The sequence below is a fragment of the Corvus brachyrhynchos genome, unplaced genomic scaffold (assembly GCF_000691975.1).
Source record: "Corvus brachyrhynchos isolate BGI_N302 unplaced genomic scaffold, ASM69197v1 scaffold279, whole genome shotgun sequence".
In the NCBI taxonomy this organism is placed as follows: domain Eukaryota; kingdom Metazoa; phylum Chordata; class Aves; order Passeriformes; family Corvidae; genus Corvus; species Corvus brachyrhynchos.
In genome coordinates this window covers 1,206,707-1,220,976 of record NW_008246060.1, presented here as the reverse complement: position 1 = coordinate 1,220,976, position 14,270 = coordinate 1,206,707, and the positions used below count along the sequence as shown (strand labels likewise).

Genomic DNA, 14,270 nt, shown 5'->3' with positions numbered 1-14,270 from the left:
AACAATTACAACAGCTTCAGCAAACAACCAGTGATCCTTGAAGGCATTAATGTTTATATTAAGCATATGCTTAAGTATAAGCAAGATTAATGCTTCAGTTTCTATTGCATTTCATTCAGGTGGGGAAAAAAAAGTAGGCAATAATGAATCAGAATTTTGAAACAACTGAAAGAACAGCTTCTGATATCAGCATAAAAACCTAGGACCAGAAGAAAGATGGTAGAGGAAGAAAACTGAAAGATTAAGTTTGTATTTAAAGTGAGTGTGTTTGTCAAACAGGAAAAAAAAAATCCAACAGCAAAGCACTAATTAGAAGCTTCAGAAAAGTCTGGTGTAAATGTTCTAGTTGAAAATTATATTTCAATGGCTGTAGGAATGCAGTAGGATGTAAGGGGTTGGAGTAATGAATGAAGAGAAACAAAGATGGGGCTGTACCTTTGTTCTAGTTGTTTCATAGTTGCATTAATTTGATTGGTCTTATCCTCTAACCGACTAATTATTTCATTCTTTTCTTTCATAGCATCTTCAGAAACCTGTGTTATAAAAGAGGTTAAAACTGAAATTGGTATAATTACACCACTATCTCATGGGGGCTTTTTCTTCGGTATCTGAAGGGGAAAATGTTGAAATGGCTTCAGGTTTTGATTCTTTTTAAAGATTGCCTTCTAAAAACCCTTGAGGACAGTATGTAAAATCTTATGCCTAGAAAATTTGTAGTTTTATACTTTACAAGCGTAGATGCTATTTAATATTCAATAAGTAAAAATGTTCCCCTTTGGTTTCCTTCCTTAGTTAATCAGTTTGGAAATCAACTTAAATTCAGTGACCAAGTAGCCCTTCAGAACCTTACCAATAAAGAGCTAAGATGCTCAGTCCAGAAAATCACCAAGGTTCTCCGACAAATCAAACCCCCACAGATCCTAACACTGGAGAATATTCTCCTCGTATTTTTTTCTCCAGCTCTATTTCTATTTCTCAACCTCCGGTCCAGTTTCCTCACACTTGCAGATGGAAAAGTAGAATCCCTTGTCCATCACCTCAATTGTCTCTCCGCAGCGTCCTAATTTTTTCCCCTCATTCTGCCACAGATTTGTCTGGTTTCTTGTGCTGGTTTTCATAATTTATTCCATACAGCAAATTCATGTTCAGCATAAATAACTCACTGGTATTTGGTCATTTGTTAACTGCATTTGGGGTCTCTGAGATCCATATTCTCCCAAAAAAGGGATTTCATTGTTAGAGATTTTTTTAATTTGTTAACAGAATTAAAAATAAACCCAAAAGTGTAATTAGCTTTTTCCATTTAACATAATCTTGTCTTCCTTCCCTTACTTTGGAAGGTCAGGGCTTCTCTTCAACTCTCCACTATGTGCCTACATTCTTCTGGCTTTTTAATACAACGCAGGCCAAAGAAAAGTCATTGCTACAGTACACTGTTACTCTCTCTGTTTCACATAGGATATTATTAGGCCATGATCTTATCCTCACACTTTTTTCTTGCCTAAACCCAGAAAGTGACTGCCTTAAGAACTTCTTTTTGTGAAGTTATGTTTGCATGGGTAATGTTCCAAAATGTCAAGCTGACCTAAGAAGCGCAAGGAAACCAAACCTCCAGGGACCAGCAGCATTCAACTGAACAGAATGGTAATAAAGCATTTCTCTCCCTTTGATCCTTTCAGCAGTTTAACAGCAGATTGTCCCTTTACCTGCAGCTTTTGGTACATTTCCACGTTAATTGCTTTAACTTCATCAAGCTGCTGCCGCAGGCCGATGAGGGTGTCCTGCTTTTCATGGATATCTTTCTCCAGCAACTTCATGGCAAGCTCTATCTCGTGTTTCATACTAACTTGAACCACTAGCTCATTCTCCATATCCTATAAAACACAAGCACAATGCAACACAAAGTATTTAAATAATTATGTAATGTTTTATTTCTGTTTTGAAACTCCAACAGAGCTGCAGCACCACCTATTTTACCACTTCAGAAATTCTGCCCCTCTTTAGCTTTGCAAATTACCCATACATGTTACACTCATACACTAACTGACCAATGGGGCTTTTTAACTTTGGGAGAAGACAACTCACATTTCAATAAATTACCCTGCCAATGTTGCACAGAGTTGCCTATATATTAATTACAAAAATAGAACTAAAGTATTTGTATTTTCACAAGAAAGATTTAGCATAGATAGAGAGCATACAGTATTGCTAAAAACTCACCTAAAAATTTATCAAAGAAAAATGTGGGGTTTTTACTGTTCTTCAGCAATATTATTATAGAAATATTGATGCTCTGTAAAAATTCCCTTTTTATTATAGGCAGTTAGAGAAAAGGCTACTGAAGTAAATTAAAGGCAGCATCTAAACTCAACAAAAGTAGAAATATTCCTACACTGAGCGTTCTGCAGCGCAGTCTGCTGCAGAGGCGCAGTGCCAGGGAACCCTCACCTGTCGCAGCTGTGCCTCCTCCCCCAGCTGCCTGCGTGCTTCATTGTACATCTCATCCAAGCCCTGCCTCGAGTGTTTGTATGTCTGAAGCTCTGCTTCAACATCCACTTTAGTTGCCTACAAAGATACAGAGGTTCTGTCTTTCTTCATTGCAAGTTCTGCAGTTTAATGGCATAAATTTAACACTTGTGAGGAAGATAAAGAAAAGCCTAAAAACACATTCTCCAAGCATGGGATAAACATAGAAAGAGCTGTTTCTGCTCTGTAGCCATTGGTTTGAGAATTGAAATGAGAATTGAGTAATATTAACATCTATACTGCAGTACTGTCCTCCTTCAGTGTCACTTGAATATGCAAAATATACATAAGGTAATAAAACAATCTAGTGTCCTAGAATTTTAATTTACTTATGCCATTTATAAAGCTCCACAGATTTAATAGGTCCTTTCCCTCATGAAAGTTATTTCAGATTTGGACATGTTAAGCTTACTTCAAGACAAGATGTACAAATTTTGAACAAAAATTAACCACATTATGTTAAAATACTAGAAGTGGTAAAACTAACATACCTCTAGATGATGCTGTGTCTTCATTAAAATCAGAGTATTTTCACTCCTTAATTGATGGTTTTCTTCCTGAAGTTTAATTATATTGTTTTTGGCTATTGCTAACTGAAAAGAAACAAACAAAAAAGCTCACTTTTTTGAGTAGAAATAAAGAAAAAAATATTCTGATGAATGCAAGACCAAGACACACTCTGCTCTATTCTCCCTGTCTGCCAAACAGAGGATTAGTTGTTTTTAAAGAAAACATAAAGCTCCTGGTTTTAGTAATGAGTCACTTTCATTACACAGCAGCAGCATGTTCAGGATACTTCACTGTTTCATGTCTGGTGAAGAACATGCTTTCGTTTCATTGCTTCATTATGACTTAAAGATACATTATGACTTAAAGACCCTCAACTCTCATTCCTCATCCTCAACTTTTTCTTTCCACTTGGCTTCAGGTTCATCCTGTTTTATTTCCCTTTTTTGGCATCTTAATATATCATACGGAGCAGCTTACATAAGAAAGCCTCCCCCACATGAAAAACGAACATATTTACAAAAGATGACACTTTATAACTGGGCCCTACAGTATATACACTTTAATGTCAGAATTATAAGCCAAAGAATCAAAACAGCTGGACAATTGGGCTGAAGGCTTGTAAAGGAACCAGAACACTCTGAGAAATAAACACTCAGAAAAAATGTTTTCACTCTCTCTGGGTACGTTATTCACAGAGTGAGCTAGCTATCCCTTCAGCAGCTGAATTTAGAGTTTTCAATTTTCCACTTCATTACCTTAAAAAGGTGCTCTGTCTTATAAAGCTAAAAATATTGGAAACTAGTCAAGTATTAAAGGTAACCAGAAATATAGGCTATAAACACAAACCCAGAACCAGACAAATCTAAAACCTGTATATAAGCACACAGTAAACAAGCAAGAAACAATCCTTTGGCTACAGCTGAGAACTGGAACAGAAATTGCTTGGTGAACTACTTTCTGTCTCTTTGTAGTAACTGGTGTCATCCATTCTGGACTAGTCATCTGCACAAATCAGACTGACATCTGGCATTAAGAAAGGATTCTCTTCTCATTTTTTCCAAAGTTGGAAACTGTAACATTCTACAGAATTAATTTACTGATGCTAGAGGCTACCTGGCAAGCACTTCATTACCTTAAAAAGGTGCTCTGTCTTATAAAGCTAAAAATATTGGAAACTAGTCAAGTATTAAAGGTAACCAGAAATATAGGCTATAAACACAAACCCAGAACCAGACAAATCTAAAACCTGTATATAAGCACACAGTAAACAAGCAAGAAACAATCCTTTGGCTACAGCTGAGAACTGGAACAGAAATTGCTTGGTGAACTACTTTCTGTCTCTTTGTAGTAACTGGTGTCATCCATTCTGGACTAGTCATCTGCACAAATCAGACTGACATCTGGCATTAAGAAAGGATTCTCTTCTCATTTTTTCCAAAGTTGGAAACTGTAACATTCTACAGAATTAATTTACTGATGCTAGAGGCTACCTGGCAAGCCGACTTCAAAGCCCTGCAGCGGCTGCCCCTCTTCCTTAGGCCAAAATAAAGGTGAACATATTATCCAGAACTTCCATAGATTAAAATAATGCAAGTATATTTAGAAAAACAGTCTTTGAGAGAAAATAATATGCTATACATTACTAAAATAAAATAGTACCTCTTCAATCAGTTTAGTGTTTGACTTCTCCAGTGAGTCAACTCTTGCATGTAGACTGCTAACTGTGCTACTGAAAGAGAAAAAGAAACAATGGTATTCAAGATTACATCAAAACCCATTCAACCAAGCTCAAAAGCTTTAATGCAAGGTACAGTGACTAATGGTTAAGAGCTAAGAGGTCTGTTCCCATTATTGGAGGTTTTCCTAAGAAAATTACTCTCCTTTGTTGAACATTTATGTACTTCTTTCCAACTCTCAATGTCATCCCTCTAAATCAAACTCCTGGTTGGCTAAAACTTCCCATGTGCTCTCCCCTTCCTTTATCCTCACAACTATATTGCATCCAAAAGAAAAACAAGTTCCCTTAAAAGACAATCCCAGTGTTCTTTCGCCCATATAACAAAACCATTCTCCAGATTCTCTTCCTCCAAAACGCATTCCTTTTACAAAATCATTTGTTTCTCCGCATTTTTTTGAGATTTGTCCTCAGGCTATCTCTTTCTTGATGCTCCTTGACTTCATTTAGGAGTCTCATCAGAACTTTATTGCCTTTTATTACTCTGTTGTTTTTTACAGTATCAAATTACATCCAGGCCTTTTCCATAACCTGATTGCCTACTTCTACAGGAAGCACCTTTTTTCAGGCTGCACTTCACACACAGGAAAACAGAAAACCTATTCTGTAACACCATTTACTTTTTCACATATTTCTCTGTGGTGTCCTCGGAAGTTGCCAGTTCATTAAGAACATCAGGGAAGAGAAGGTTAATGCATTTTAGGATGTCTAAAAAGGAACAGCTGAACTGAAGTAAAATAGAGGAAAGTTGCTGAATCACTGATCTGGCAGGAAATTCTATGCATAAACCAGCATACGAGAACACACAGAGGCTCACCTGGATAATGGCATCAAACAAATAACCACTGTTCTTACTTGTGGTAGTTCCTTTCTCCTCATTTTCTTTCACTTTGCTCAGATTTTCTGTGCTGTTGAAGGTTTCTGCTCAGTGACAACATTTCAGAGCAGAATATCCTTACTCCAACAGGAGCCTTATAGCAACCAACAATCCAGATTACCAGCATTAAAAACTTTAAAAGATGATTACATTTCAAAAAGGATCCAGATCACCTGTGCTACAGATTCTACAGAAGTTCTTTGTGGCTTTGTTGTTTGGTTTTGGTTTGTTGGGGTTTTTTAGCTTTTTAGCTCCTCAGACTGTCTAGTTTTGTACAATACTCCTCATAGAATTTAAATCACTGTTCTTCTATATTCACAGTAACAAACACAGTGGTGGACTAGGTTTGTTACATCCAGCAAAGTAAGGGGAAAATGCTGCTTTCCTGAAAATTGTTTCAACAGGAACCACAACCTACCACATACAAGTAGCTTCTAGCAAGCAACGAGCTTATTCAGTTTCAGTCCTAGGCATTAAAGCCAAAAACTAAAATATTCTGAAAGGCAAAGAAATAAAAATATACAGATTCACCAGAACACTCAAAACTACTTCTGACAAACTGTTAAATAGAACACAGTTAGAATCCAGACCAAGCTTTTCCTTCCCATGAAGTTATGAATCATGAGGACGTTCACCACTCTGGCCTGCTGGTTTTGTGTTTCTTTGAAGAATAAAGGTTTTGACTGTCCAAAAGCATGAAAACTGACACTTCCTGAGTCTCTCCAGAAGAGTGTCTTTTCCTACTTCACTAAATCTTCAGCCTAAACATGAAGAATTTGCAGCTCTTTCTCTGAAGTTCTCTCACAGAGCTGTGCTACAAAAGGCATTTACCTGTAAGCCTACCCTGACACCCATACTTCAAAGTAATACTTACTTCAGTTGCCTGTTTAGTTCCTCAACATAATTCTTTTGGTCCAATATTGCAGCAATCTGTACATTTCTAAAGCAAGTACAAAATAAAATTAACTTTAACAACATGATGTGCTAAACTATGGACTGAAAATACACATATTTACCATGTGCAAATGTCCATCTTAATCGTGTTTTTAAAAAGAAAGGAAGCAACTTCATCTCACACTCATGAAGGCAATATATCAGTGAGACACAAAAAAATCCAATGCTTTAACTGCAAATGATTTCTCTACATGAAACATAACCTACACAGTCTGAGAAGGATAAGGATGTTTATTTACTCTGCCATAACTCTGGCTCTTTTAAACACTGACCAAACCCCAAGCTGAGGGCTTAAATGCCTGTAGGTTCCTTTTCACTGCCACCTGGCGAGCCTCCACTACTTGGGGGCAGTAGTGATGCTGCTGAGGTTTCCTTCAGACTGCAAATATTCTTCCAGCTGACTAGTAACACAGAACAACACACTGGGGCATTTTTCTCAGGATCAGAAGATTTCATCTTAAGGGAACGAGACTTATTTCTAAAAGAACAGGCCCCAGCCAAGAAATTGTTAACATGCAAAATTAGGAGGTATTTTGTGAGGACATACCTTTCTTTACCCCCAATGTCATCATCACTCTTCAAATACACAGAGAAATCGATCACCCCAACCTGGTGGAAAGCAAAGGTACAGCTTCATATCATACAAATAACTGTATGGTTATTTGGCTGTTGGTATTTACAGCCTTGTACTTATGCAATTGATAAAACCTCAGTTACAGCATTTTTAAGATTCGTCCACTTTCAGCCAGAAGCTGAAAAACCTGAACTATAACACTTTAAACAAGATTTTACTAAGTTTAGTGTTTACTTGGTTTATACAATGCTCTCCTGTCAGGATCCTGTTTGTTCTTTCCATGTCTTTTCTAAAAATCTCTCCACCAAAAACTTTTTTAAAATATATTTTTCCTATTAAAGCAAAATACCATCGCTATTAAATAAGGTGAAATGTTCTATCTGTAAAAGTTACCTTAAATCAATTCACTATGGCTGCACAAACACATTTCACCACTGAGTAGTATTTTTTTAACATACCAAAACAACGCTCCTGGCTATGACTTCCATCAAGCTCCAGAAGTTTGCCTTTCTGCTCAATAAAACCTGCTGCTTCTGGCTTCTCTGAGAATGTGCCTTCTTCATACTACTCTTCACAAGCAGAATAATTCTGGATATTTTACAAATGTCAGATTTGGACAAATTGCATTCAGAATCTCATCTGCACAGCCACTACTACCTTCTCAAATCGAGTTTTATCTCTCATGCAGCAAGGCCACCAAATGACCTGGATAACAGAAGCATAGCTAGCAACAGATTTTGTGATCCATAATACACATTTAATTCTCAACGTGGAAGAGCAAGTTGATAAGTTTTCTGTAATTACAGGCCTGTTGATGTTATATTTTCTTTTACACAAGATCAGTGCCTGAAACCAATACTAGACAGTAACTAGAACGAACAACTGAGGACAAGTTAACCATGTGATTCAAAAGCACACACACCCAATTAGCTGTGACTTTTCTTTCCCAGAGGAACTGTTTTTTCATCAAATACATACTGAATATAGTAATAACCACTTAAACTATTATGATTCTTTTCCACAAAGAAGCTGAAAAAAAAAATCAGGGCTGAACACAGTCCACATTTATTTACAAATACAGGTGTATCTGCCTTTAAACAGAATCTGTTAATATTTTCTTGGAAAAGATTAAGGTTAAAAGTCAAAGCCCGTTGTAAAGCAGGAAGAATTCCAAGTCTTGCTTTGCAGAATCGAAGTAGTCACCCTCTTATGAGGTCATAAGTGAGTGTTTGTTTCAGGTCCTTGTATCATTCCTGTGATGTCCCAGAACAACAATAAATGAAGCAAGCAGGGTAAACTGATCATGGAACTATCCTTGTCCCACAGAGGAAAAAGATGGGTCACACAAGTGAGATGCAAAGAGCTCTGCATTGCTACAACAGCTCCCATTTGAGGACAAAGCACAAAACTTCACCCTTGCACTCTGACCATTATCTCAATCTAAACGTCTGACCCAGCTGGTGATAAGGGGGTAAGGCAACAGCCCCACAGATCCAGCAGCTGGATCATCACACCCTGAACAGTCTCTATGAAGATTTCTAACAAGTCACAACTCCAAAGTAACAAAATTCACTGCACAGGAAAATCTCACAGATTGCACATACATTGCTTTACCTGGATGGACTTACTTGTGAATCCAGATCTTCTCCCTTCACACACAGGTTGGCATCAATCACATTTAGCCCAACTAACAGCCCAACAATAACTGCTCCTTCTTCCTCCATCATTAGTGCGTGATACTCATAAAACTCACTGTGTTAAAGCAGAAAATTGCATCTTACTGATTTATTCATTATATATACATCCAGTAAATTAATAATAAGTGACATACACATCTAAATTTCTCTTATTCTAGCCTTACTACAACATCCTTAAAGATGAACTGTGCCTGCCCATACTTTCACCTCATAAATATTTAAAAATTCAAAGTGCATGGTTTGTCTCAGAGACTATTAAAAACAAGGATACTGCCTTTGGCTCCAGATGGCTGAGACATTGTTGGGGGGTGGGAGTAACAAGATTTACTTTGCCTTTAAAAGAAAAACCCAAAAACCCCAGAAAAGGCTCTACCCTACACCTGCTATTAGCCAGTTTTGAAGAGATACTGCAACAAACGGATGTTTGGCCACACTGAGTCAGACAACTCTTAAGTTGTTAAGAAGCAAGCAGTGCAAAAGAAGAATGGTAAAAAATTACTTTGTGTGAAACAATGTCTGGAATTTAATGAATACATGCTTGAAATTCAAGGAGCCAAGGAAGAGATTACATGGATTAAAGAGAAGCATAAATGGCTGAAATGCTAAAAAGGTTTATAAAATATAAATACTTCACTAAACAAAAGAACATCAGGACTTTCTCCTCCTTGCACATTTTAAATAAAATTTTAGATTCTATGTAACAAACTGTGTTTCCAATGGAAAAGCCCATAGCTGCTGAACACCAATGACAACCTGACAAACCAGCATTATCTAGGCATACAAAGTAAATCTTAAAAATACGTATAGCTTATAAAATTGAAATTAAGATGAGAAGTATCCTTCGCTGTTTGTGCTTTAATTACTCCATCAGACAGGAAAAGTTATACTAGAAGCGAACAATGCCAGTGTTAGAACTGTGAAAGCAAAGTTCAAAGCAAGAGCCCTCTGTGCAATGGCAGCTCAGTGGAAACCACACGCATGGTAGGGATGTAGGGATGAATTCACCTCCTCTCCAGAGGTTTCAGCGCTAGTTCTGCACGGTGGGGGAACACAGGATTATTTTTTAGGAGACTAAACCTCTAAAAACAAATTGCAAACAAAATCTAATTAATTGTTTACCTGAGGAGATCTCTCTGAATGATTAAACAGCGAAGATAATCGGCCATTTTCTTCTGCATCAGTGCTAACCGTAACCAGGCCCGGGCACGGCCCAGCGGTGTCCTGAAACAAAGGGCATGAAGGCAAACAGTCCCAAATTAATAACATATTGATTAAATCACGGTCTTTAACACCTTATTAGTCTACTGGTGGAGCAATTGGTGTTTCTGAAGGTGTATTTTAAACTATTAGTTGAGCATCACCATCTGAAAAGCCATAATGTTTAGGCTTTGACTCCAAGCTTTGGGACAACAGAAAAATTTTAAACTACTCAGCTGAGCTTGGGAGCAGACCCTGGAAAAAACAGGAGTATAGAATGCACAAGAGCCTGATAATCTTGAAAGTCCTGTTTTCTGCTGAAGTAAAATATTTGCAACTGTTGGGACTCCTTTCTGCAATTTGTTTATAAAGAGTTCAGGGGAAGTGCAAGAAAATGAATTGAATGCCCATCCAAGCCACCACGGCAGCTTCCCTTCCCAGTCCTACTCTCTGGCTCTACCCAACACTTTCTGAATCCTACCTTTACTAGTGTACAAATTCAGGGCTATCTTAGGAAGACAATGCAAAAAACCATGAAAACAGATGTAACTGGCAAACACTTATATCCAGCAAAGTACACCTGGACCTTTACAAGTTCCTCTTCTAGTGCTTGCATACTTACAAGTGGTAAGCACATAAATGAAAAAAACCTTCACAAGTTGTATTAAAATAAGAGCAACACACTTGGCAAAGGTTATTATTTCCTCTGGCCTGCCACAAGAGTAAATAATAATTTACATGCCTATGTGCTTTAGATAAGGTCTAAAGCTATAAATTAGAATCCTTATGCTGCCATATACCAATCACAGCATAACCAAGCCCTTTTGGAATTTCATGTATGGCCAATTATAAAGATAAATACAAAAGCAGAGTGCAGTGGAATGGGAGGAGAATAAATTTACTTCTGAGTAGGACACTGCAGGCAAGAATCTGAAAAGCTGCCTAATTCTTTCCTCTTTGGTATGTCACCTTTTGGTTTTATAGAGCCTTTGCTACCTGCACTCATTAATGTTTGCTGCAGTTCTAGATTGCAGGAGTGAGTGATACACAACCTGCTCCTTTTTGCATTGCTGTTATCCACCTTCCATTCACCTGTGCTCTCCCCTAACATCATGTGGTAGCTGTTCAAAGGCTTGATTAATGCCAAATAAAATCATGAGACACGTGCAGATTCTCAGTCAGGTCCTTTATTTTCCTGCTGCATTTTACCAATACTACTTACTTAAGGCCAGGCAAATCTCTGACACTTGCTGCTATTTCCTCAGCTTCTGGATATAATTTCTCCACAAGTTCCAGAGGACCCCAGATGGTTTTATTGTAACTTAGAAAGGATTTTCTTACTACAAAAAGAAAAATCAAGTAACTGAATTAATTGAAATTACTGGAGTAGCTTCCTTCAAACTAGCTGGTGTGTGAAAAGGTTAACTGCTGAGTCCAGACTTCCAGATAATTCCTAACTGAGACACTGGTCAGCTCACCAGTATCCAAAGCCAACTTCTAAATTACTTTGCTGTGAATATAAAATCGATGTGCTGAAATAAAATTAATATAGAAAGGACGTTTAGCTAAAAATATATGCTAAATACACACATGCAGCTGTGGTAATCCCTGGACCGCTTACAACAAATGGTGTACAAGAAACCAAGTTGGTAAATGTGGAAATATATGTGAAGAATTAATAATTACACTATTCATTATAAAAGGTGACCATTTGCATATTTTTCAATTCTTTATGCAACACTACATATTTTTTTACCTACTTCAAGAAAGAAAGGAAGAAAAATGGCATGTTTGGGATGAGAAATATGCAGCTAGACCAATTTCCACACCTTTCAGGCCATGCTTCAGGCAGTGCTCCATGACAACAAAGAACTGCTGCAAAGGTGGGTAGTCAGAATCCAGAGTGCGCCCAAAGCTCAAGGCTGATTCAATGAGTCCTTTGATACTCAATTTAGCCATGTTCAATAGATTTGCTCTTTCTACAGCTGTAGGGTCCTTTACAGCTAAGACAACAGAGAAAAAAATGTTATGGTTCAAGTGTTAGGAGTGACACAAAGAAATAAAGTGCTTCATAGCTGCCTTGTTCAAAGAAAAACTTACCTTAACCTAATAAACTCAATAGAACAATTCAGTAGGTGCTATAAACCACCATGTCATAGAAAAGCATCCCACGGAAAACACATTCCTAGTGTTTTAATAGGTGAATGAAGTCCCGAGAGTTCTTAGGTACCATGTTGTCTCACCAGGTCTCAGAAGCAGCCAAGTCACTGCAATTTAACACAGCACCTCTGCTGCACTCCAAACTGCTGCATGGCTGCAACCAGTGCCCCTCCCATGGTATCAAAGCAGCCTTCCTATTAATTTATGTATTTATTTGGTGTATTACAGCCTACCTACAGAAGCAGACATCACACTTTTTATATATTATCACTTTCCACTGCAGCTTTAATTTCACAGTGACATGAACACATGCCTTCCTTCTCAGGCTGTACAGAGTCGCTGCCACTAAACCAGGAGCATTTTCTAGAAAATATTACGTACTGAAAATTCAGTTTCTCATCTAGCCACAAAGTATTTTCTACATGGAAAATCTTAAGAATTAAAGGTTTTGCTTTAACTTGAAATTTTTGATAAACTTTACCAAGTGTACACTGCAAAAATACAATTGGGGATTAAATCTAGTCAGTAAAAAACCCACAGCTTTTTACAATCATCTTAGTCTGACAGAATGGACAAGGTTCCTCTTCTCAGAACTCCTGCTACTGAAAACAGAGTGCTCAGGAAATTCTTAAGCTTATTTTCATTTATAATGAAACAAGTCAAGCGTTCAGGCCAGACTATTTTCTCAGAGACAAAACAAGCCTCTGTTTATTCACTATGATCAAAGTAACCTGGAAAGAAACAAAAGAGTTGATGATTTACTGTTTAATTAAATCCAACAAATGAAGTAAAAAAAAACCACTTTTTTTTTTTGAGACATTGAGACATAGATGTCAAAATATCTGAGGAAAAAATATGCATCTGAGGAAAAAACGTGAGCCTGTTCCTCTGCAAATCTGAGTATAGGTATAGGGCCTTATCTGTTTGCACATCAGAAAGCACAAAGAGCCCAAATCATCATAACAAATGGATATTTTCTCAGCTCCTCAACAGCAATGAAACTACTTGTGTCATTTCCTGCACAGTTTAGGCATTTAGGGATTAGATACTAGAAACCCTGGAAATTACTATCTAGTATTCTGTTTCCCTAGTTGCCTGCCAAATACCCAACTACCCTACTATCATACAACATAACCTATCTCTGCTTTCTAGGAAAAAAAAAAAAAAGACTGAGATTATGTACTGAGACAGCCTTAAAAACTACTTTTATAGTTCCCCAGTACTTCAACAGAAAACCTCATAAGACATTAGAAAACAAACAGAGATAATTAGAGACAGGGCTCTGGCAAAACTGTACTCAGTTAGCAGCCACAGCCCACTGGTTCGTCTCTTCCTTCCTTCCTGCTCAGCTGCTGGGGACTGATCAACCCCACCAGGAGCAGCCACCAGCACAGCATCCCTGGCTGGGACAGGAGGAGGCTTGCAACAACAGGAGCCTTTGTGCTGGCAAAGCACACATCCTGCTTTTTTATTAGCTTTGCTACTGACAGTATTAAATACAAGTGTTAGTGTAGGAAACGCCTTGCTCAATGCAGACTTCAGGTGGGTAGCTCTCCCTTGCTACATATCCTGTCTATTTCCCTAAAGGCATCATAAAAATTCCTTTGTCAGGTGACCTCATTTTGACTTCTGGAGCTGATCCTCCTCAGACAGACTTCTATGTCTGCTATCCTTTTAATTATCAGCCCTCTTGTCTGTTCTTTCTGAGGTGAAATGCATTTTAGGTCTGTTTTTAAGTGCAGCGTACCTGCATGGTTTTTTTTAATCTGCTTCTTAAAAAATAAATGATAAACAAATATTTTAAAATTTAAAATCAAGATTTAGAATTTAACATCGTGTGTGAAATCCTAAATCGTAGCTGCTGCTCGAGTACTCTACGGGGTACTGCACAGACAGCAAAACAAGCTCTGCAGAGCTCTTCTCCCCGAAGCAGCAGCCCCCGAAAGGGCTATTTGCAGGTGGCACTGCTGTCGCCAGCATCACCGGGTCTGACGAGGGGCTCGGCCTAGGAGGCGACATTCCTCCGCGGCTGGATGAGCA

At 37.9% G+C, this 14,270-nt stretch overlaps 1 protein-coding gene across 2 annotated transcripts in view; it reads right to left on the bottom strand.

The window, feature by feature from the left end:
* The window catches only part of RUFY2 (RUN and FYVE domain containing 2), a 29,157-nt gene that overhangs the window by 10,801 nt on the left and 4,086 nt on the right, over positions 1 to 14,270 (bottom strand). For both annotated transcript variants that reach the window (XM_017746312.1, XM_008642743.2), the window contains 11 exons: positions 11,900 to 12,073; positions 11,293 to 11,410; positions 9,993 to 10,094; positions 8,805 to 8,928; positions 7,150 to 7,211; positions 6,523 to 6,588; positions 4,696 to 4,765; positions 3,018 to 3,119; positions 2,449 to 2,565; positions 1,707 to 1,874; positions 436 to 533 (listed from right to left, as the gene is read on the bottom strand). In XM_017746312.1, the coding sequence (XP_017601801.1) occupies positions 436 to 533; positions 1,707 to 1,874; positions 2,449 to 2,565; positions 3,018 to 3,119; positions 4,696 to 4,765; positions 6,523 to 6,588; positions 7,150 to 7,211; positions 8,805 to 8,928; positions 9,993 to 10,094; positions 11,293 to 11,410; positions 11,900 to 12,029 (1,157 nt within the window). In that variant the 5' untranslated portion in view covers positions 12,030 to 12,073. Of the gene's footprint in view, positions 1 to 435; positions 534 to 1,706; positions 1,875 to 2,448; positions 2,566 to 3,017; positions 3,120 to 4,695; positions 4,766 to 6,522; positions 6,589 to 7,149; positions 7,212 to 8,804; positions 8,929 to 9,992; positions 10,095 to 11,292; positions 11,411 to 11,899; positions 12,074 to 14,270 lie in introns of those variants that run through there.